The 25,302-nt window shown below is 35.8% G+C and overlaps 1 protein-coding gene across 1 annotated transcript in view; it reads left to right on the top strand.

The window, feature by feature from the left end:
- SMC5 (structural maintenance of chromosomes 5) overlaps window positions 1-25,302 on the top strand; it is a 111,903-nt gene that overhangs the window by 70,262 nt on the left and 16,339 nt on the right. Inside the window, exons 11-17 of the mRNA XM_060300855.1 lie at window positions 1,504-1,617; window positions 10,655-10,749; window positions 11,392-11,524; window positions 14,186-14,359; window positions 15,662-15,831; window positions 18,224-18,347; window positions 18,697-18,819. Coding sequence (XP_060156838.1) covers window positions 1,504-1,617; window positions 10,655-10,749; window positions 11,392-11,524; window positions 14,186-14,359; window positions 15,662-15,831; window positions 18,224-18,347; window positions 18,697-18,819 — 933 coding nt within the window. The remainder of the gene's footprint in view (window positions 1-1,503; window positions 1,618-10,654; window positions 10,750-11,391; window positions 11,525-14,185; window positions 14,360-15,661; window positions 15,832-18,223; window positions 18,348-18,696; window positions 18,820-25,302) is intronic.

Raw genomic sequence — 25,302 nt, 5'->3', positions numbered from 1 at the left:
CCTTCTCCATATGCTGCACAAATCTTTTTTTTGCATTTCAGTTGCGTTTTTACCTTTCTTAAAATAATAAAGAATAATATGCCGAAAATGTTGCTTTTTTCTTCCATCTTCAATACTAAAATGGCTACACAAAAATTCACCAATTTTGATTTTTTTTTTAAATACACGCTGATATGACAGCTGTCACAATATAGTCTAACAAAGTTGTTTTGAACAAAGTTAAAGACAACTAAGCACTAGAGCCATCTTTTGGAAAAACCAAATGAACTTTCTGGCCAACCCAATAACTTGGTACCAAAAAAATTGTGAAACAGGGGCTTCCCTGGTGGCGCAATGGTTGAGAGTCCGCCTGCCGATGCAGGGGACACGGGTTCGTGCCCCAGTCCAGGAGGATCCCACATGCCGTGGAGTGGCTGGGCCCGTGAGCCATGGCCGCTGAGCCTGCGCGTCGGGAGCCTGTGCTCTGCAACGGGAGAGGCCACAACAGTGAGAGGCCCGCGTAACGCAAAAAAAAAAAAAAAGTGAAACAGTAGACATCTAATGTTTGTAGTGTTTATGTCTGGGTGATGGTATTTTATATGGCTTTGATTTTTTTCATTTGTTTGCTTGTTTTTTTAGTTTTCCCATCTTTCTATACTGATCAATATTCTGTAATTTAAAATAATACCAACATTTATGTGACAAGCAGTCTACTAATTTTTTTTGTTGTATTATTTCTTTTAATCCACATTTAGTCCCTTGAGATATAGACTGTTTTACTCTACCCATTTTAGGATGAAGTAACTAAAGCTTTCAGAGATTTAGGTGGTACTTGATTAAGGTCATACATAGGAATGGAAGTGACATCTGTCTGATCCCAGAGCCCTAGATCTTGAACTATCTTAGTATCTTCCATAGCACTGAGCCTCAAGTGCAAAAATGTCTAACTAGTTAGTATTTTTTGAGTGAGTAATTAAGTTTATGCTCTAGTAGTACAAACCTAGGGTTTCTCTTGAAAGCACCAATAGTTATAATTAATCCATAGCAAGTTTTTTCATTAGTTTCATAAAGTTTTATTTAGGCCTTTGTATTTTTATACTAATTAGTTTTTGCCATAGATAGCATGAATTCCTCTTAAAAATTAAGAAGAAAAATATTAAAAGTTGGGGGACAGATGAGAAATGTTTATACTCAGGTTACAATCTAACCCTATTTCAAATGTTTTCAGTGAGTTGGCCAGAAGGGAACTTTTTATTTCTTAGATGGTATCAAAATCAATATGCATTAGGTGCTGTTAAAGTCTTGGCTTTTGTTTTACTATGTCTTGGACAGTAAATTAAATAGATGTTTAAAAATGTTGACTCTTCAATACCAAACTGTTCTTTTTTGGTCTACTTTTTTCTCGAGGATTTATTTAACCTAATTAAATAAATCTAAGTTAAGTATATGTTCTGGTAGTTATGTTCTGGTAGTCACTTTGGGTTTCATGAAAATCAACTTTTATTTTCTTTTTGTTTTGTTTAGATCAATATGAAAGATAACAAAAATGCCAAATATATTGAAAATCATATTCCATCAAATGACTTGAGAGCTTTTGTGTTTGAAAGTCAAGAAGATATGGAGGTTTTCCTCAAAGAGGCAAGTACTGTAATATTTTAATTCACTTCACACTTAGCTTCCAGTGCTTGAGTTTTCAACCTCAACCTAGAGCAAAAAACGATAACGACCTATTTTACCATCAGTAACTCTTGTGTAAAATTATTCAAATTTGCTAATTTCTTTTGTCTATACCACTGAGGATTGAATTAGTTTTATAAGAGGAACAAGAGCCCATAATTCCATCTTTAACATTTTTTGAAATTACCATTGGGAATTAATATGAAGAGTAATTCTGTCACATTGTTTTAAGAGAAACATCATAATGATGAGACTTTGGTCTTGGACATCCTTTTAGGAAATGTATTGGAATGAACTCCGTTTTTCTTTGGAGGGGAATATAAGGTTGCTCATTATAAATAAAAAACTTTAAAAAGAATGAGAATTCTGTATCTGACTAGAAAAACACTACTGACAAAGAATATAAGCCACTGGAAGACATCATGGCTTAGTTAAGAGTATAGACTCTACAGATAGGTACCAGGCTTTGAATTCAGACTTTACGGCTGATTTCAGCAAGTTGACTAAATGTTCTGTGTCTTAATTTCTTCACTATAAAGTGGAGATAATATCTACTTCAAAAGATGGTTGTGATGATTAAATAATTTATTAAATGAAAAAGTTTAGAACAGTTTGTTGGGTACTATTGTTTTTATTATATATTGTTATATATCTGTATAATACATATTGTTAGCTATGTATGTTACTATCCTTGCCAGTAAGATTTCTTTTTCCTTTTGCAATACGCCGGCTACTTTTTAAAAAGCCCTGGAAAGATGAGGTTTAGATTTTGTTTTGTTTAAACTTTTTCTAGTAAGTCTAAGTGAGGACAGGACCATGAATCGGCTTAAGTAGTCCTCTATTTCTCTGGTACACAAGTGATTGGAAAGAATCTTTACTTTCTTTGGCTTTTACGTATTGCCCTCCTTTTGGTTTGGAGTTGACAGGGAATGTGAATAAAAGATGACTGGATAAAAAAGTTGAATCTACAGAATTATAAAATGGTCTCCAAAAAATTAAGCATTTGTGTTATTTAGAACTATTTAAGCCTAAACAGTGAGTTCTTGAACTGATGTCACTGAAGAAGTAGGTTACTTGGATTACAAGTCTGTGAGACATGACACAGTGTGAAGGGTCTGTCTGGAGTCAGGTGTAATTAGATGATTTCTATTTTGCAAATGGCCAGCTTAGCCTACACTGAGTAACTGGATTTGCCTCAAAAACTCATGCTTCTTCCCCTGTGCTAAGAATTTGAACCATATATTAATAATATGTCAGGTTCCTGGAAATTTGACCTTTTTTTTTTTTCCTTGTACTGTGACAACTTTCCATAGGGGCTCATCATTAGGACTAGAACTTCCTCTTACATGTATCACTTTTTGTATGTATATTTTAAATTTTGAAATATATTGTATATAACCTCCTCCTGTAATTATATCTACTAGAGTACCATTTCCCATCATTCAGTAACTTACAAACCTTCTTCATGGTGTTTGCCATTTCTGCATACTACCGTGTACTACCATCACAATTTTTTGCCATATCTGGGTACTAACTATATTATTATTTAAAATTTTTCTTTAAATCACTTCACTTGTTACTGAAATGAAATATTCTGAAAGGAAGTATAATGTCATTACCAACTTAGAAAAACAAATAATTTACATTACAGTAAAGACTGTAAAGGCAGTGTTAGTAAATCCTAGATCTGTACTGTTGCTTCTCAAAAGCAGATGATAGGATTTTTTTAAAAGGAGGTAATAAGGAGTTAAAGACATAATGACACTGTATGTAACTTACTCATTGGTATGATTGAAAGGGAATTGAAAAGGAAATTACTTTCTCATTGTATAATTCAATTTTATTTAGTGTAGCCACTAAAACAATAGATTTTTAAAACTTAAATGAATTCTGCATACTAGTATCATTGATACATTGACTCATGGCCAATATTGTTTCATTATACCTCCACTCTATTTTTTTTAATAATTTATTTTGATATAACTTCAAACTTATAGAAAAGTTGCAAGAGTCATACATATGCTCTTATATACCTTTTACCCAGATTTACAATAATTATTCACATTTTGCCCTATTTGCTTTATTGATTTTTTCGTTTTTTTAATTTATGGAGTATAGTTGATTAACAGTGTTGTGTTAGTTTCAGGTATACTGCAAAAGTGATTCGGTTATGCACATACATGTATCTATTCTTTTTCGAATTCTTTTCCCATTTAGGTTATCACAGAGTATTGAGTAGAGTTCCCTGGGCTATACAGTAGGTTCTTGTTGGTTGTGTATTTTAAATATAGCAGTGTGTACATGTCAATCCCAAACTGCTAATCTATCCCTCCCCCCCACCCTTCCCCCTTGGTAACCATAAATTCATTCTCTAAGTCTGTAAGTCTGTTTCTGTTTTGTAAATAAGTTCATATGTATCAATTTTTTTTAGATTCTACATAAAGCCATATCATATGATATTTGTCTTTCTCTGTCTGACTGACTTCACTTAGTATGATAATCTCCAGGTCCATCCATGTTGCTGCAAATGGCATTATTTTATTCTTTTTAATGGCTGAGTAATATTCTATTGTATATATGTACCACATCTTCTTTATCCATTCATCTGTTGATGGACATTTAGGTTGCTTCCATGTCTTGGCTATTGTAAGTAGTGCTGCAGTGAACATTGGGGTGCATGTATCCTTTCGAACCATGGTTTCCTCTGGATATATGCCCAGGAGTGGGATTGCTGAATCATATGATAGCTCTAATTTTAGTTTCTTAAGGAACCTCCGTACTGTTCTCCATAGTGGCTGTACCAATTTACATTCCCACCAACAGTGCAAAAGGGTTCCCTTTTTTCCACACCCTCTCCAGCATTTATTGTTTGTTGACTTTCTGATGATGGCCATACTGACTGGTGTGAGGTGATGTTTCTTTTTTTAAAATATATGTATTTGTTTATTTATTTATTTTTGGCTGCATTGGGTCTTTGTTGCTGTGTGCGGGCTTTTCTCTAGTTGGGGCAAGCAGGGGCTACTCTTCGTTGCGGTGCACAGGCTTCTCGTTGCGATGGCTTCTCTTGTTGTGGAGCATGGGCTCTAGGCACGCAGGCTTCAGTACTTACGGCACGTGGGCTCAGTAGTTGTGTCTCGTGGGCTCTAGAGTGCAGGCTTAGTAGTTGTGGCACATGGGCTTAGTTGCTCCACAGCATGTGGGATCTTCCTGGACCAGGGCTTGAACCCAGGTTCCCTGCATTGGCAGGCGGATTCTTAACCACTGTGGCACCAGGGATGTCCTTTTTTTTTTTTTTTGAGGTGATATTTCATTTTAGTTTCTAAATGCAAGTCTTCTTTGGAGAAATGTCTGTTTAGGTCTTCTGCCCATTTTTTGATTGGGTTGTTTGTTTTTTTGGTATTGAGCCGCATGAGCTGTTTGTAAATTTTGGAAATTAATCCCTTGTTAATCTCTTTGTTTGCAAATATTTTCTCCCATTCTGTGGGTTATCTTTTCGTTTTGTTTATGGTTTCATTTGCTATGCAAAAGCTTTTGAGTTTGATTAGGTCCCATGCTTATTTTTGTTTTTATTTCCATTACTCTAGGAGACAGCTTGAAAAAGATATTGCTGCGATTTATGTCAAAGAGTGATCTGCCTATATTTTCCTCTAAGAGTTTTATAGTATCTGGTCTTATATTTAGGTCTTTAATCCATTTTGAGTTTATTTATATGTATCTTGTTAAAGAATGTTCTAATTTCATTTTTTCATGTGTAGCTGTCCAGTTTTCCCAGCCCCATTTATTGAAGAGACTGTCTTTTCTCCATTGTATAGTCTTGCCTCCTTTGTTGTAGATTCATTGACCATATGTGTGTGGGTTTATTTCTGGGCTTTCTATCCTGTTCCATTGATCTGTATTTCTGTTTTTGTGCCAGTACCGTACTGTTTTGATGACTGTAGCTTCTTATTGCCATTTTGTTAATTGTTTTGGATTTGTTTTTGTAGGTGTTTTTTCTTCCCTTCCTCTTTTTTTCTCTTGTGATTTGATGACTAACTGTAGTGTTGTGTTTGGATTCCTTATTCTTTTCTGCATGTGTATCTATTGTAGATTTTCAGTGTGCAGTTACCATGAGGTTTTGGTATAGCATTCTATATATAAACAAGATTGTTTTCAGTTGCTGATCTTTTAATTTAAAATGCATTTCCAATATCCTGCCTTTATGCTCTCCTCATAATTGCTGGTTTTGATATCATATTTGTTTAGCAGATGATTTCCTACCTTTACTGTATGTTTGCCTTTACCAGTAAGCTTTTCCATTCATAATTTTCTTGTTTCTAGTTGTGGCCTTTTCTTTTCCACCTAGAGAAGTTCCTTTAGCATTTGTTGCAAAGCTGGTCTGGTGGTGCTGAATTCTCTTAGCTTTTTCTTGTCTGGAAAGCTTTTGATTTCTCCATCAAATCTGAATGAGAGCCTTGCTGGGTAGAGTATCCTTGGTTGTAGGTTCTTCCTTTTCATCACTGCCTTCTGGCCTGCAGAGTTTCTGCTGAGAAGTTAGCTGATAACCTTATGGGAGTTCCCTTGTACATTATTTGTTACTTTTCCCTTATTGCTTTTAATATTTTTAACCTTATGGGAGTTCCCTTGTACATTATTTGTTACTTTTCCCTTACTGCTTTTAATATTTTGTGTCTTTAATTTTTGTCATTTTGATACCATGTATCTTGGCATGTTCCTTCTTGGGTTTATCCTGCCTGGGACTCTGCTTCCTCTGTGCTTCCTGGACTTGGGTGACTGTTTCCTTTCACATATTAGGGAAGTTTTCAGCCATTATCTCTTCTAATATTTTCTCAGGTCCTTTCCATCTCTCTCCTCCTTCTGGGACCCCTATAATGTGACTGTTGGTGTGTTTAATGTTGCCCCAGAGGTCTCGTAGACTGTCCTCATTTCTTTTCATTCTTTTTTCTTTATTCTGTTCCACAGCAGTGATTTCCACCATTCTGTCTTCCAGCTCACTTACCAGTTCTGCCGCAGTTACTCTGCTATTGATTCCTTCTAGTGTATTTTTCATTTCAGTTATTGTATTGTTCATCTCTGTTTGTTGTTTAGTTCTTCTAGGTCTTTGTTAAACATTTCTTGTGTCTTCTTGATCTGTGCCTCCATTCTTTTTCCAAGATCTTGGGTCGTCTTTATTGTCATTACTCTGAATTCTTTTTCAGGTAGATTGCCTATCTCTACTTTCCTTAGTTGTTCTTCTGGGGTTTTATCTTGTTCCTTCATCTGGAACATATTCCTCTGCTCTCTCATTTTGCCTAACTTTCTGTGATTAGAGTTTCCATTCTGCGGGCTGCAGGCTTATAGTTCTTCTTGCTTCTGCCGTCTGCCCCTGGTGGATGAGGCTGTCTAAGAGGCTTGTGCAGGCTTCCTGGTGGGAGGGACTGGTACCTGCCCACTGGTGGGTAGAGCTGGCTCTTGCCCCTCTGGTGGGCAGGGCTGTGTCAAGGGGTGTGTTTATCAGGCAGCTGTTTACTCAGGAAGGCTTTAGGCAGCTGGTCTGCTGATTGATGGGGCTGTGTTCGCACCCTGTTGTTTGTTTGGCCTGAGGCATCCCAGCACTGGAGCCTACAGGCTGTTGGGTGGAGCCAGGTCTTGATGAGAAAATGGCAGCCTCCAAGAGGGCTCATGCCAATGAGTACTCCCCAGAACTACCATCACCAGTGTCCTCGTCTGCACAGTGAGCCACAGACACCCCCCCCCCAACCTCTGCAGGAGACCCTCCAATACTAGCAGGTAAGTTTCTTATGAGGTCATCGCTTTTTTACCTGGGTCCTGGTGCACGCAAGACCCTGTGTGTGCCCTCCAAAAATGGAGTTTGTTTCCCCCAGTGCTGTGGAATTCCTGCAATCAAATCCCGCTGGCCTTCAAAGCCACATTCTCTGGGGGCTCCTCCTCCTGTTGCCAGACCCCCAGGCTGGGGAGCCTGACGTGGGGCTCAGAACTTTCACTCCTGTGGGAGAACTTCTGTAGTATAATTATTTTCCAGTTTGTGGGTCGCCCACCCAGCAATAATGGGATTTGATTTTATCGCCATTGCACTGCTCCTACCATCTTGTTGTGGCTTCTTCTTTGTCTTTGCATACAGGGTATCTTTTTTGGTAGGTTCCAGCATTTTTTTGTCAGAGGTAGTTCAGCAGTTAGTTGTGATTTTGGTGTTTCCGTAAGAGGGGGTGAGCTCACTCCTTCTACTCCGTCTTGTCTTCTCCTGCTTTATTATTTCTCCATAGCAAAGTACAGGTGGTTTTGCTATAAGCAATATATAATTCCTAAAAATTACTGTACTGCAGAATTGTATAATAAAAACCCACAGGGGCTATGGTGTGGAGGGGGGGAAGCACAGCTTTACATGTGTTAAATTATTAAGAAATATGCAGATACAATAAATGTGCTTTTTCTTTTTTATTTGTTTATTGAAGTATGGTTGACTTATAAGTTTCAGGTGTACAGCATAGTAATTTGATGTTTTATGGATTACACAATGTGCAAAATTAGTATGAAATATTGACTGTATTCCTTGTACTGTATGTTACAACCCTGTGCCTTATTGAAAGACCTGAAGTTGGCTTGTGGAAGTAGGCATTGGAAGGGTTCCGTATGTGAATTATGTAGTAGGTAAAATAATTATAAAGCACTTACCTGAAATTGGATGGAAAGTTGTAACACCAGATGTGGTTGAGGGGTGGCTCATAATATGTAGTGAACTCAGGCAGCTGGTAGATGTTTGAGAGGGATGTGTGTGTGTCTGTGTATTTGTGCACAAATTACATCTATTCCTACACAGCTCCATTCAGTTGGGTGCCATTTTTTGCATTCACCTAGAGAAAAGCTTATATTTGTTATGGATATAATTGTACCTAAGCAAATGTGAGAATCACATAATGTTTAAGTTGTCCCCTAATATATAAATTGCTTGGAATAAATTTGTCCTCAAAACAAGCATTACAGTAAAACTATTTTTCTGTTTGTAATTATGTGTGAGGAAATACTTTGAGCCTTTAAAAATATCCTGTTGCTCATGTAACTGCCTAGTAGGTTTAAGAACCATTAATGATTCTCATCATTCTTTCTATATTTATTAGTTGGTATTCTATAAGGAAGAGCTCTTTCTTCTCCATTTATTTAGTCATTATATCATATAAAACTCATAGAATTTTGTTTTATAGATTTTAATCCATTACTATCATTATTTATTTTAATGCTCAAAATTGTCCCACATTTGGCCAGTGAGACCTTCAGCTTGACCGCTGTATGTTATTTTACCAACGTTTTTTTTTTTTGCGGTACACGGGCCTCTCACTGTTGTGGCCTCTCCTGTTGCGGAGCACAGGCTCTGGACGCGCAGGCTCAGCGGCCATGGCTCACGGGCCCAGCTGCTCCGCGGCATGTGGGATCTTCCCGGACCGGGGCACGAACCCGTGTTCCCTGCATCGGAAGGCGGACTCAACCACTGTGCCACCAGGGAAGCCCTTACCAACATATTTTGAGCAGTACTTACTTTTGGGGAGAGCAAGGTGTTCACTTATACCTTTACCTTGCTGTGTCTGGGCCTTACAATCAGCCTTTTCCCCAAAGAACCCTAGTTTTTAGAAACCAAGATCTGTGTGTTAGATGTGTGCATTGCTGCTAGTGTCTCATTGCTTCTTAGCCCTTGCATGCAAACCCTTAATTTATATTTATCTGGAGAACAAGAGTGCATAAGGGCACCATGAATTCACACTGATGCTTCCAATTACAGTCGAACACAACAGGGTACCTTCTACTCTTTCTCCTTTGCATATCTGTAATTTCCTACTGTAGCAGTGAAAAACACCTCCTTCTCCCCCTTATCATCAATTTATTTACTAATTTGTTCAAGTGTAGAGTGCTGTGAAAGTAGTCACAGCATTCTAGGCTGTGAAAGTAGTTTGAACATTGCTAATCTGTGCCACCATGAAATTCCTCCATTCCACCATCCCATCTTGTCTCTCAGCAGTGTTTTATTTTTTTGTGTTTATGTCTTGCACATCTTTTGTTAAATGTGTTCCTAAGTATTTTATGGATTTTTGACACTCTTAGAAATGGATTTCTCAAATTCATTTTTCAGCTGTTAACTGCTAGTACATAGATATAATTTGATACTTTTTCATTTGATCTGTATCTTGTGACACTATTGAATTCACTTCCTGAATTCTAGTAGTTGCTTTATAGATTCCACAGGACTTTCTGTGTAGAAAATCATACCCTTGCAAATAGATCTTTTTACTTGTTCCTTTTTAATCTTTTACCTCTATTGTGCTTCACCTCATTGTCTAGTACCTCTAGGACAATGTTGAAAAGAAGTGGTGTGATTTGATACCCCTGCTTATTCCCAGACTTAGGGGGAAAGCACTCAATATTCCACAATTAAGTATTATGTCTGCTGTATACTTATCATAGATGCCCTTTACCAGGTGGAGGAAATTTCTTTCTATTCCTAGTTTGCTGAAAATCATATGGCTTTTGTACTTTATTCTGATAATACAATAACTTGGATTGATGTAGCATTCAAAATCAACCAATCTCACATCCCTGGGATAAATTCTACTTGGTCATGTATATTGCTGGATTCTGTTTACTAATATTTTGTTAAGGATTTTTGTATATGTGTTCATGAGGGATATTGTAATACTTTTGTCAGGATTATACGGGAATCATAAAATGACTTGTCCCTTCCTTTTTGTTCTGAAAAGGTTTTTGGTATTACTGCTTCCTTATCTGTTTGATAGAATTTATCGGTGGAAATAAAAAAAGAAATGTACGCTTTGTGAAAACACATAGCTACAATATCATCACACTAAAAAATTTTCTTATAAGTACCATTAAATAGCTAGTCAGTGTTCAAATTTCTGATCATCCCATGAATGCCAGTAAGAATACCATAACTTTAAAAATTCTTTTGATTGAGTATATGGTAATTAAGGTAATATTTTCTTTTCCTTATATTAAGGTTCGTGACCATAAAAAATTAAGAGTGAATGCTGTTATTGCTCCTAAGAGTTCATATGCAGACAAAGCACCTTCACGACCATTGAATGAACTTAAGTAAGTCTTGAAAATATTATTAGAACTAAGCTGTTACTTTGAATATTGAATAATCATTTCTCTCAAATATATTTTAATTATTTCTTTGTCACATAAATATGTTTTTTATAGGCTGTATTAATCCCTTTTAGTATCTCTTCCTAAGTCTAAAATAAGGAAAAATCTAGGCCCAGGAACAGACCATGGTATCAGTTAGTATATGATGGTGATTTTTTAAATCAGTGGAATAATATTGGACTACTTAGTAAAAGCTACTAAAATAGTTGGTTAGTTATTGGGAAAATAAAAGGGTAAATCATCACTTCATAATATAAAAATAATTTCCAGAAGGATTAAATGGAAAAACTGCAATTATAAAACAGCTATAAGTAAATAAAGTCTTAATTCTGTATAAAAGCAATGGTAGAAGCAACAAAAGAAGAGATTAATGGTTTGTAATTATAAATATTAAACTTTTCTGACAAGGAAATAAATCTGAATATTAATCACTTAATATTAAGTGACTAAACTATACAAAGAAAATACTTTCTGTACCATTGTTAATTTATTTTTTATTTATTGTTTAGTCACCACATGTCAACTAGGATTTTTTTTTAAATGATATTTTAAGAAGAAAAACCTAATAGTTGCTTTTCCTTTCAGACAATATGGATTTTTCTCTTATTTGCGAGAGTTATTTGATGCACCTGATCCTGTCATGAGTTACCTCTGCTGCCAGTATCACATTCATGAAGTTCCTGTAGGAACTGAAAGAACCAGAGAAAGAATTGAACAGGTAAGAAAGTACTGAATCAGTACCAAAAATGTAGTTTTGTTAAAACTTCTTAGCTTAAAGTCAAGGAAAACTTGTAATTTAAAGAAACATGCCATTGTTTTTAACCATACAGAAATTATCTTGGTATTTTCCATTTTTAATATGACATAGGACAGTGAATGTTGACTAATACTTGACGACAGGAGTGGTGTGGAGTTACCTAGAGCAGGGGTCCCCGACCCCCAGGCCGCACACACAGCAGGAGGTGAGCGGTGGGCAACCGAGCGAAGCTTCATCTGCCGCTCCCCATTTCTCCCCATCGCTTGCATTACTGCCTGAATCATCCCCCCCACCCACCCAGCCCAGGTCTGTGAAAAATTGTCTTCCATGAAACTGATCGCTGGTGCCAAAAAGGTTGGGGACCACTGACCTAGAGTAAATAAATAACTTAATACATGTAGGGTAGTTAAGTTAAAACCTGAAGAGACACGTGGCTCTCTTATGTGATTCTGCCTTGCTTGACAAACATTTGTTCAAACATTAACGGTTTAGTCATTTAAATTCTTGTATTATGTTTTTCAGACAAATTATACTTTAGGATGGTAGGCTAGGATATGTAACTGCTTTGGTAAGCCCTCCCCTTAAAGTTTCCATTTAAGATTATCTCATGTGAATGACCACCCCTTAATAGGATTTCATCTTCCTGTCTAGTACAGCTACATAAACTCTTAAGTTCCTATATTCTGCTAATGCTGCTTGGAGTTTTCTTCTCCTTACAAGTAATCTCTAAGACTCCAAACCACCTTCATTGCTTTTATCAAAGGGAGAAACAGGGAAGAAGTCTCCTCTAGAAAAGATTTTTCCTTAATACCAAGTTGCCATATTAATACTGCTTGTAGGACCCAATTACAGACCTAACTGCTATTTATAATAGTGAACTTATTAGAGAATGTGTTTTAAATTTTTTAACAACCATTCTACAAGTATCCCTAGGATATTCATTTGTAATTTCGGGGCCTCTATATACCTCATTAACAGAAGATAGAAATGGGGGCTCATTACTAACCCATTTTGCACAGACAAGCCATTATTACTTGTGGTAAGTTGCCTGTGTCTTTGATTAAAAATTATATTATGGTGACCATTTTGGGAAACCAAAAATACAACTCTCCATGTGGGTATACCTCTCTCTTTGGTCTTCATAGATGGGGTTTAAAAAAAGAGGACAAGACTATATACATAGACCAATCCAATTTCTGTCATAACTTCAGAGGTAGGTAGGGTGCTATCTCTGAAGCTTAGGATAGTAGGTATTCTTTACTATTGCAGAAAGACTATAGAAAATTTGGTAAGGGCTTTCATAGCTTTACTTTGGGGCAGAAAGGAGCAATACTGCACTTGGAAAATCCTTTCACTTTTTGAACAGTGCTTCAAGTTGATTTTTATGCACTTTTTAACATTTTGGTTAAGTCATCTAGAGAGCTTTAACTCTATTGTCTGTACTAGAAAAATAACATTGTATATAGTAAAGCAAAGTCAGACACCTAATAAAGCCCTTGACATTGTCTTAGCCATCTTTCAGAAGATACAAACCTTCACTGAGGAAATTCACTGTCTTAATGTTTCATGTCTACCTAATGACAAATAATGGCTATATTTCTTCCTTAGAATAAAAATAACATTCTTTAGTGTAAGTTTTGCTTTATTATCAAGTCCTGACATTTTAGATTCTGTAAATGATTATACTCTATTTATGCAGTTGTTCTCGTTAATTTCCAAGGCTGGTCTCTGGTTAAATTGTCTGCTGACCTCCTTAGCTTAACAATGTTCTTTTTGCTGAGAGCACTCCCACCATCTCTGTCAGTTTCAATTTGCTTAAAACTTATTTTCATGAAATGTGGGTAGGCTAACCTCATCTAGGCTTTCCCTTCATTTCAAATTATTCAGCATTTGTGGATACCAGTTTATACCCTATTAAACTAAGTATGCTTAAATATGTCTTATCTCTTCACTTAAACTTCTAGAGAGAAACAAGCCACAAGAATACTGGTAGTAAACCTTTAGAGATTGGAAAAAACTACAGCAGCCTATTCTTTATAAATAACAGTAACAGATCCAATGTTAGGGTGTTTAGAATGTGCATTAGTTTATGAAACTCCTTAAATAAATTCTTGAGAGAAAAGATCTCCAAAAAATGCAAAGTCTTTGAAGTCCTTGAAAAGTGTGTGCATTAAGTATTCCCCAAATATACAGGAATTAAATATAAGATTATGTATCTTTGAACAATATAACTGAGGGGAGGGGAGAGTAAATGTGTTAGTTAAGATAACACAGTTCAGTCTACAGGGAAGTTGACTCCTGGTATCTCTTCTGTAGATAAAGTCCCAAAAGTACACTTACTTGGGAGAGATTGTATAGTGAAGTAGAAGTATAGCCAACTTTGGTTGTTGTTTTGGTTTTCTCCCAGTTCTCTCTTTCTTAGTGTTGTTTTCCCAAATAATAACCTGAATTTTATCACTCACCTTTTTAGAGATGTTGGGTACATTTTTTAAAAAATAAAGTATATCCTAGTATATTTTGATCTTCTAAAATTCATGAGATCTGTATTTTTAATTCTTTAGTCCTTTTAAAAATGTCATAGTTATTCTTAGATGTGCACTGAATGCGTATTTTACATTATAGGTAATACAAGAAACCCGATTAAAACAAATTTATACAGCAGAAGAAAAGTTTGTGGTGAAAACTTCTTTTTATTCAAACCAAGTTATTTCTAGTAACACATCACTAAAAGTAGCCCAGTTTCTCACAGTCACTGTGGATCTAGAGCAAAGACGACACTTAGAAGAACAGCTAAAGGTTGGTCATTTAAAAAAAAATTTTTTTTTAATTGAAGTACAGTTGATTTACAGTGTTGCATTAGTTTCTGGGGTACAGCAAAGTGATTCAGCTATAGATATATACTTTTTCATATTCTTTTCCATTGTGGTTTATTACAGGATATTGAATATAGTTCCCTGTGCTATATAGTAGGACCTTGTTGTTTATACATTCTACCTATAATAGTTTGCATCTGTTAATCTCAAACTCCCAATCCATCCATCCCCTGCCTCCCCCTTTCCCTTGGCAATCGCATATCTGTTCTCTATGTCTATGAGTGTGTTTTGTAAATAAATTTGTGTCATATTTTAGTTTCCACGTATAAGTGATATATGGTATTTATCTTTCTCTTTCTGACTTCACTTATAATCTCTAGGTCCATCCATGTTGCTGCAAATGGCATTATTTTGTTCTTTTTTATGGCTGAGTAGTGTTCCATTGTATGTATGTACCACATCTTCCTTATCCATTCAGCTGTTGATGGACATTTAGGTTGTTTCCATGTCTTGGCCATTGTAAATAGTGCTCCTATGAACACTGGGGTGCATGTATTTTTCAAATTATAGTTTTGTCTGGATATATGCCCAGTAGTGGGATTGCTGGATCATATGGTAACTCTGTTTTTAGTTTTTTGAAGAACCTCCATACTGTTTTCCATGGTGGCTGCACCAAGTTGCATTCCCACCAACAGTGTAGGAGGGTTCCCTTTTCTCCACACCCTCTCCAGCATTTTTGATGACCATTCTGACTGGTATGTGGTGGTACCTCGTTGTGGTTTCACTTTGCAGTTCTCTAATAATTAGCAATGTTGAACATCTTTTCATGTGCCTATTGGCCATCTGTTTATCTTCTTTGGAGAATACCTATCTAGGTCTTCTGCCCAATTTTTGATTGGATTATTTTTGAGTTATATGAGCTGTTTGTATATTTTGGAAATTAAACTTTTGTCAGTTGCATCCTTTGCAGATGTTTTCCCCTAGTCCGTAGGTTGTCTTTTCCCCTAGTCCGTAGGTTGTCTTTTCATTTTGTTTATGGTTTCCTTTCATGTGCAAAAGCTTGTAAGTTTAAGTCCCATTTGTTTATTTTTGCTTTTATTTCTTATTGCCTTGGGAGACTGACTTAAGAAAACATTGGTATGATTTATGTCAGAGAATGTATGGTGTTATGTCTTATATCTAAGTTAAAGATTGGTTATTTTGAGTATTAATAAAGAATATTAACTGGAGTTATAATACGTTAGCCTGTTTTTTAAATATACTAACAATATTGCATATTCCATAGGAAATTAATAGAAAATTGCAAGCAGTAGAATCAGGGTTGATTGCCTTACGTGAGACAAACAAACATCTAGAACACAAAGATAATGAACTTAGACAAAAGAAGAAGGAGCTTCTTGAAAGGAAAACCAAGAAAAGACAACTGGAACAAAAAATTAGTTCCAAACTAGGAAGGTATCTTTCAGCCTATTTGGGGGTAAGGGGGCTGGGTGGGTGGTGCAAAAGCACTATAAGGATATTGTTAGTTATACGTTGTAATGACACAATTCCCACCAGCACTCTGCGTACAATTTCTCTCTCAAACTTACACCCTCCTACCCAAAACATGGGACAAAGGGAGGTGAATCTTAAGTGTTGTGAGTTTTTCTGTTCCCTGATCTGCTGTTCTCATCCCTGGACCCCTTTCTGTTCTTAAAAATTATTGAGGACCTTGAGGAAGTTTTGTTTCTATGGATTATATCTATTGATATTTACCAAATTAATTAGAAATTAAATTCATTAAAATGATAATAAAGCCATACATTAACATATTTATGAAAAAGTTTTCCAAACAAAATACATTTAGCAAGAAGAATGACATTGTTTTTACATTTTTGTAAATCTCTTTAGATGAAGTTAGTTGTTTTTCATATGTGCTTCTGCATTCACTGGGTTGTGAGATGTTTTGGTTGAAGTATATGAAGAAAATCTGGCCTCACATAGATATGCAGCTGGAAAAGGGAGAAGTGCTTTAATAGACTTTTCAGTGTATGTATTATCAAAACTTGCCAAGGTGTGGTTTGTGAAAGTTTAATTGCAACATGGAATGTGACCTCATCAGTGAAGTTGTGCACTCCTACATTACGTTAAGTGCATCATTCACCCATGAATACTTTGTTACTTTATGCTAGCTTACTGTGAGAGCCCAGGCAATTGTTCTCAGAACTTATTGTTTATTTTGAATTTAGATATTTTATAGAAACTTGGAATATATAAGATGGGATAAAAGCTATTAGGGTGTTCAGTCTAGGGGAAAGGAACTGTGGCTTCCAGTTTCAAGGCTTTTCCCATGTCCTGTCATGACACAGCACAGACCTTTCTGTTGTGATTGTTCTTTTATGCTTCTTTGCTATAGAATAAAAATATAGATATCAATAACATAATAAATGACAGCTCAGTCTTGAATAAGGTACAAGTTTACCTTGATCTAATATAATAATGTTTCTAAACACATTCATAAATTAAATATTTAAAATGCTTTAAGAAAAAAAATTTTAAGCAAACAATTGCCCATTAACTTTTGTTTAAAAAGTCAGTAATGTACCTTGGTTGCTTAAAGCAAGATATAGCTATTTAGTCTAACTGACTGCCTAGAATTTTTTTCTACTTTAACCCTTCACTTCTGTCTTCAGTCATCTATAAGACATTTACTGTTGGACTGCTGTATTGAACTCATTGTCTAAAGCGAAACTTTCTCCTCATAAAGTAATGTTGATTTTTGTAGTGCAGTAACCTTTCATAATCATTGTCATCCTGCTGTCTCATACCTCCAGTTACTCACTTTGGAATACTGCAGTGGTGACATGGTTAGTGGTCTCTACTTGACTAGTCTCCTTCTCTGTTCAGTGCGTCCAGAATACTGTCATCCAGTTTATCTTCTTTTCACGTTCCTACCCCCTTCAAGAATATCTTATAGCTCCCTACCTTTACTACATGAAATTTAATTAAATACTGCTTTCTTTTAGATTGGCTTTCACGTTTTTCAAAATCTTATTTCACTCCACCCATTCTAATTTCCTCCCTGTCTTCACCAAAGTCTCTTCATGTACCATTCAGTCCACTCTCTGCAGCATCCACTGAACTTATTCATTCTTGTTTATTATTGCTTCCATCGTTTGTTCTTGATTTTTCCCTTGAGGCAACATGATGTAGTGGAAAGACTTGGACTTTGATGTCAAACAAACACATCTTACAATTTAGTATCTGGGATCTTAGGTAACAACTTCTGAGCCTTAGTTTCTTCATCTTAAAGAGCAAAGTATTAACCTTTAGGATTGTTGTATTGCCTTTTCATTATATATATTTTTTACCTGTTAATCAGATCTCCACAGTTAAGCTCCATAAGGGAAGGGACTATATTTATAAACAATGTTTATCAGTTATGGGCCAGACACTATACTAAGTGTGTTGCATAATTTGCCTTTTTTTAGTATTCACCAGAGCCCAGTGGAGAAGTACTATTATTATTTACAGTTTATAGATGAGGAAACTGAAGCTCAGAGAAGGAAGTTGTTCAGTTATATCGCTCATTAGTGACAAAGAGGAAATTTAAATCCATCTTTCTGATTCCAGATCCTATACCATTAGCCACTAGCATTACCTAGACTATGCTGGGCACATACTCTATCTCAAAAAATATTTTCAGTCTTGAGTGGTTACACAAAATGATTGTTTAACCTAGAAGCTAGCAGTTAACATCTGAGTAGCATTGCTAAATAGCCCACCCATAAAGCAGCAGGGGGCCTAAGAATTTGGGCTCAATCCTTGTGTTTTCTCTGATTTCCACATCATTATGCATTTCATACAGTTTAAAGCTGATGGAACAGGATACTTGCAACCTTGAAGAGGAAGAACGAAAAGCAAGCACCAAAATCAAAGAAATAAATGTTCAAAAAGCCAAACTTGTTACTGAATTAACAAACCTGATAAAGGTAAGCCATGTTCTTAATTTTAGTCATATTTTTTTTGTTGCAGGTCGACAGCAAAATCTTAGCAAGAGATTGTATTGTTGGACATTTCTCATTATAGATCAGTAAATTGGTTTAAAGCACTCATTAAGCTAAATTATTCCAGATGATTATTTTATTCCAGATGACTCAAATATACAAGAAAACTTTAAAATTCTCTTAGAATAAAATTATAAAAAGAACTATTTGAGAGAGGTATCAGTCACATTAGAAAAATGTTATTTTTTTCATGGTTTATAATTTTGTTTTTTAAAAGAAACTGTATTGTTTTTCTTAGTTGTAAAACAAACTCATAGGGGTTTTTTATTCCTAGATTTGTACTTCTTTGCATATACAAAAAGTAGATTTAATTCTTCAAAATACTACAGTGATCTCTGAGAAGAACAAATTAGAATCAGATTATATGGCTGCTTCATCACAGCTACGTCTCACAGAGGTAAAATGTTTGCTTTTATTTTTTATTTTGGGGCTTCAGACCAGTTTGAAAATGTGTGTGTGGGGGGGGGGGTGTATGTATATACACACACACACACACACACACATATATATATATATATATATCATGCCTTGCAATATGCAGTTTTTTTATGCTCTTTAATTTACAAATTTAATGCATCCTGCTGATGAGGAAGCAATATTTGAAACCCTTTGTACGTATTCTGCATTTTATGTTATTTGATTGGGGGAGGTGTGGTAATAATCAAAAAAGAGAATTAGAGTCCCTGATTTAGTCACTTGAAGACCAAAGTCTCATGTCTGCTTTCTTAACCAATATAAATTATAGTTGTTACTGTTACCAAGCAGCAACTAGTAGCTTTTATTGCAGTTTGTATCCCATAAAGTAAACTGCAGATCAGTTCTAATCAACACTGAGAGTGGCCTTAGTGTGTAATCTTGGTGATTTAACCTTCTGTTAATACCTGTGAAACGATGATAAATATCGAAATAGTGGGGGGGTTGGGGGTGCTGTACTAAGTTAACATAAATTCCAAAGAAGAACTAGCAACAAAATGAGTTAGTATAACAGTGGGATAGTTTTTGAGTCTTTCAAATCCTTTCCCAAAAACAGAAGAGCAACTAGGATAACATAACAGTTAACAAACAACCCATGGACAACATATACAACAAACCAAGCTTTAAGGTATCCCTATAGGTGTACTGCAGTATATTCTCACACTTAACCACCCAGGGTTAACATCAGGCTAGTTAAGGGCTTAGTCCCCAATAAAACTACCCTTACTTCAAATGCTAGCTGCAAGTTCAGAGGTCCCCAGGCCACCTGCACTTCTGACTAACTGGCTACAAATTCAAGAGCTCTTATGACTCCCCCAGGTTCTGTAATTAACTAGAGTGACTCACAGAACTGAAGAAAAGGCTATATTTAACAATTACAGTTTTATTATAAATGATACAAATCCCTACTAGTCAAATGAAGAGACATGTAGGGTGAGGTCTGGGAGGGTCCTGAACACAGTTTCTGTACACTTTTCTGGTGAAATCAGGATGTGTCACCCTCCTACCATCAGTGTGTTCACTAACCAAGAAGCTCTATGGAGCTTCAGTGTTCAGGACATTTATTGGGGTTGCATTACCTAGGCATGATTGATTGGATCATTGGCCATGTGGTTGAACTCAATCTCCAGCCCTTCTCCCTGGAATTCAAGAGATTGGGAGGACAATAATAAGACTCAAAGCCCCAGCCCTCCCCTCTAGTCACATGATTTGTCTTTCTGGCGTTGCCTTCGCCCATCCTGAGTCACTCCTTAGCATAGTAAAGTCAGGTGTGATCCTAGTAGGGGCCCATGAAAAACAAAGACAGACACTCCTATCACTCAGATAATTCCTAGGGTTTTAGAGTCTTCCTCCCAAGAACCAGGGACAAACATCAGTCAAATTCTATATTTTACAACACCTGTGAACTCCAAACTATAGGTGGGTAAGATCAAATCAGCAGCAGCATCAAGACTGGTGTGGTATCAGAAAGTATGTGGTAAGAAGCAGAGGGAAGGCTCCAAGAATCCAAAAATCAAGTCACCAACAGGTACTCATCTCTAAAGAACCGACAGGTACTCATCTCTAAAGAAAAGAGGCCCCATTTGGTGTGGAAAGTTCAGCAGACCAATTTGAGAGCAGCTGAAACTGGGAGGTGACCATAGACTCAAGAAAGGTCAGGTGGCGCTGGGGTGGTGGTTTAGGCCCTGTGAGCTCTCAAATTAACCGAAACTGCTTTGCAGAACAAAGCTGCTTACTGAGGAGAACTAGAACTACAGGATAGACTAAGGAGATAGTAAGCATGTATCATGTGATTATAAGGCTGACACAGCTAAAGGCACAACAGTCTAAACATGGGAGAAGGGAGACAGTGTAAGTAAAATGGAATATATTTGCTGATTGTCCTATAGGTACTATCAGGAAATAAAAGGATACTACTTCAGATTAGATGCTTTGGGAGAGGGAAATGAGGGAGAATTTCAATATTGTTTATAGTAGGAACCAGTATCTCAAAAAAGATATTAAGGCCGTAAGGATATTGTATAAGATATTTTGCACATAAATAATCTTTCAAATAAAAATAGCTTTCCTGGGCTTCCCTGGTGGTGCAGTGGTTGAGAGTCCGCCGGCCGATGCAGGGGACGCAGGTTGATGCCCCGGGAAGATCCCACATGCTGCGGAGCGGCTGGGCCCGTGAGCCATGGCCGCTGAGCCTGCGCGCCCGGAGCCTGTGCTCCACAACTGGAGAGGCCACAGCAGTGAGAGGCCCGCGTACCGCAAAAAAAAAAAAAAAAAATAGCTTTCCTTAAATGCCAACAATAGATGAAAAAGGGAGAAGGGGACAATATAAAACAGATTACATCACTGAAGATTAGATATTTAACTTATATACATATTAAGACAACACAATGGCAGAACTTAGGCCAAACATCAATCATATCATTAAATATAAATGGAGACAATTTATCTTTTTAAAAAATTTTTTGAAGTAAATTCCAATACTATGCATAATATGAGAGGCACATCTAAAAGAAAGAGATTCAAAAAGGTTTAAAATGAAAGGACAATGAGCACAAGGGATCTTTTGGGGTCAAAAAGGCTCAAAATATTAATCAAAAATATATGATAAACCTATTGATTTCATAATTGAATGCTTAAAATATTAATGGTCACCTTTGGAGGATATTAGGGAACAAGCTCATGATTTTCAAAAATGGCAAAGAAAGAATCTAGCATTTATGCTGTCTTTTTTATGTGAACTATTTAGGATAAACAAATGAGATGGGGAAGTTTTTCTTTACAGAAGTATTTCAGTTAATAAATGCAGAAGGAAAAAAAAGAAAAGATGCAAATGGAATTATAGTGTTAGAATATCACCACCTTGTAGCTGCTAATGAATCAGTGGATCACATTAGCTGCTAACATCACAAAAAGATAGCCAGATATTTATTTATGTGTATCCTGATGGAAGGACATAACACAATACCATCTATGAACTAATGTTGTGAAAAAAATCAAATTTCAACCCGATTAAGCCTCTAGAACAAGGTTTCTCAATCTCAGCACTATGAATATTTTGAACTGGATAATTCTTTTTGTGGGGGGCTGTCTTTACCAGCATCCCTGGCCTCTATTTGCTAGATGCCAGTAGTACACCATTCCCTCAGCTGTGACAACCAAAAATATTTCCAGACACTGCCCTGGGGAGCAGAATTGCCCCCATTCAGAACCATTGCTCTAAAACTACCAGTTTACAGGAAATACAGGAGAGCAAAAAATATGCTAAATGACTCCACAGGAATACAGTCAGCAAAATCTAGAACGTAAGGGACTATATAGGGACAAATCATTTACTTTAGCGCTGTCCAATAGGAATATAGTGCAAGCTGTATGTCATTATAAAGTCTCTAGTGACCAAATTTTAAGAAGTAAAAAGAAATAGGTAAAATTATCTATCCATTTAATAGTATATTTAACTCAGTAAATTAAAATGTTATTTCAACATGTAATCAATACTGGAAAATTATTGAGATATTTTACAATTTTATAATAAGCCCTCAAAATACTGTAATAAATACTTACATCTGAATTTAGATGATAAATTTTCATCACAAATATTAGATTTTATAAAACTTAAGAGTTGCAAAAGTAAATTCATATACTCAGATTATTCTAAACATTTTCTGGTGGCTAAAGTGAGTATTGATTTTAAATTATTTTAAATTAAAAATTTAGTCTCTCAGAACTCTAGTCACATATGACTTGTGCCTTACTTTATTGGGCAGTGCAGTACTGTAACTAAGATAAAAAGGGGAGAGGAAATGTATAAGCTAAAAGGGACTTAAAAAACGTACTAACCAAATACTATGTATGGACATTATTTTGATCCTGATTTGAGCAAAGCAACTACTTAAAGAAGAAGTTCTAAGAAATGGAATTTTGAATATTGACTTAATATCTGATAATATTAGAGTTTACTGACAGTATTTTTTAAGTTTGATAATGTGGTTATGGATTTTTTTATCTTTTAGAAATACATTGCCGTAATATTTACAAAGAAAATAATGTTTGGAATTGCTTCAAAATAATCCAGGGAGGGGGCCACATGGGGAGCGAGTGGGGATGGTCATGAGTTGAAAATTGTTGAAGAAGCTGGATGGTAGATACATAAAGGTTTATTATACTGTTCTCTCTCCTGTTTCATATATTTCTACATTTCCCATAATAAAAAGTAAATGTTTCCATTCTTGGCCATGATGAAACAGGGGCTCAGTTTACCCTCTTATTTTAAACCACTAAAAGATGGGACAAAGTATATGAAACAAAGATTTTCAGACATTGAATAACAGGCAGCACAGGACAGTGATTCCGTAAGAGAAGGGAAAACAGAACCAGGTGAGCTCTACAATTGCCTTAATTAGCTTATTGCCTGGAGAGTTTCCAGGCCACGATGTAGGGAAGAGGGATTTAATAGGAGAGAGCATAACAGTACAAATCCTACAGACATTAAAAGGATTTGTTCATTGAAATGAACAAATTTCTTAAAAGATACAAGCTATCAAAGATCACTGAAGAAGGAGCTAATTAGAATAGCCCTATGTTTACTGAAGAAATCATATTTGTAGTTAAAAGTCTTCCCATAAAGAAAACTACAGGCCCAGTGGCTTCACTGTTGAATTCTACCAAGCATTTAAAATAATATCAATTCTACCTAAAGTCTAGAAAAGGTGAAAAGGAAGGGAATACTTGACACATTATATGAGGCCAGCCTTAGATATCAAAACCAGACAAAAGAAAACTACAGACCAATACCTCTCATGAACATAGATGAAGAAATTCTTAATGAAATGTTAGCAAATCAAATTCAGCAGTATATAAGAGTAGTATATCCTAACTAAATGAGTTTATCCCAGAAATACAAGGTTGATTCACTTTAAATCTTTAAATCTCTACTAGAAATGTGCAACAAGGCAAGAAAAAGAGAAGGCTTACATATTGAAAAGGGAGAAGAAACTTGCCCATTTCAGACAAGTATGATCATTTCTGTGGAAAATATTAAGGAATGTACAGAAATGCTTCTAGTTGAATTTAGCAAGGTTGCAGGATACAAGTTTCAATATGTAGAAATCAGTTGTGGTTCCGTCTGCTAGCAGTGAACAATTTGAAACTGAAATTTAAAAATACTGTGTACAATAGCATCAAAAATATTAAGTACATAGGGATGTATATATTTTGGCCAAAAAGTTCATTCGGGTTTATTTGTAAGATGCTACAAAAACCCGAACGAACTTTTTGGCCAGCCCGATATATATGACCTATACACTAAAAACTATAAAACTATAAAAGTAAACGGAATTGATTGTGTTCATGGATCAGTGATTCAAGATTTGTTAGAATGTCAGTGCTCCTCCAAATCTGTAGATTCGGTAAAATTCCTAGCAGGGTTTTTGGAAGGGTTTTAGTTTTTGGAAGTTGACAAGCTTATTCTAGAATGCAGTGGGCTTAGAAGAACTTTGAGAAAGAACAAATTGTATGACAGAAACTACCTAATTTTAAGACTTATTACAAAGCTACAGTAATGAAGACACCATTGTATTGGTGTAAAAATAGACATGGATCAGTGGAACAGAGAATCCAGAAATAGATACACATATATACAGTCAGTTGTTTTTTGGCAAAGATACTGAGGCAATTTAATGTAGAAAGAATAGTTTAACAAATAGTGCTGGGACAATTGAATAGTCACATACAAAAATGAACCACAACCCTTACCTCATACCATATACAAATGGATCATAGACTTAAATGTAAGAACTAAAGCTATAAAACTTCTTGAAGAAAACATAAGAGAAAATCTTAGTGACCTTAGTTTTGACAAAATAGAATAAATAGAACACTAAAAGCATGAATTATAAAGGGAAAGAAATCAGAAGTTGTACTTCCTCAAAATTAAAAATTTTTCAGTAGACACTGCTAAGGCAGGCTACACACTGGGGAAATGTATTTGCAAAACATACATCTGACAGAGGACTTGTATTTAGATGAAGGGCTCTTACTATGGGCCAGATCTAGCCTAAGGTCTGTTTATGTAAAGTCCCTGCAAGCTAAGAATAGTTTTTGCATTTTTAAAAGCCTCCACCCAAAAAAAGAAGAACATGTAACAGACTGTATGTGGCCCTCAAAACCTAAAATATTTACTTAGTGGCTCTGTATAGAAAAAGTTTGCTGACCCCCGATAGATACTATAACAAGAACTCTTAACAATCATCAATATAAGCAAGACAATTCAGTCAAAAAAACAGGCCAAAGATTTAAACATAGTCTTCACTAAAGTATACAGAGAGCAAATGATCACATGAAAAGGTGCCCAACCTTATTAGTCAGTAGGGAAATGTGAATTAAAGCCATAATGAGCTATCACCACAGA

The sequence above is a fragment of the Globicephala melas genome, chromosome 6, assembly GCF_963455315.2.
Source record: "Globicephala melas chromosome 6, mGloMel1.2, whole genome shotgun sequence".
In the NCBI taxonomy this organism is placed as follows: Eukaryota; Metazoa; Chordata; class Mammalia; order Artiodactyla; family Delphinidae; genus Globicephala; species Globicephala melas.
The sequence above is the reverse complement of the archived record's forward strand: the minus strand, read 5'-3'. Positions and strand labels throughout refer to the sequence as shown.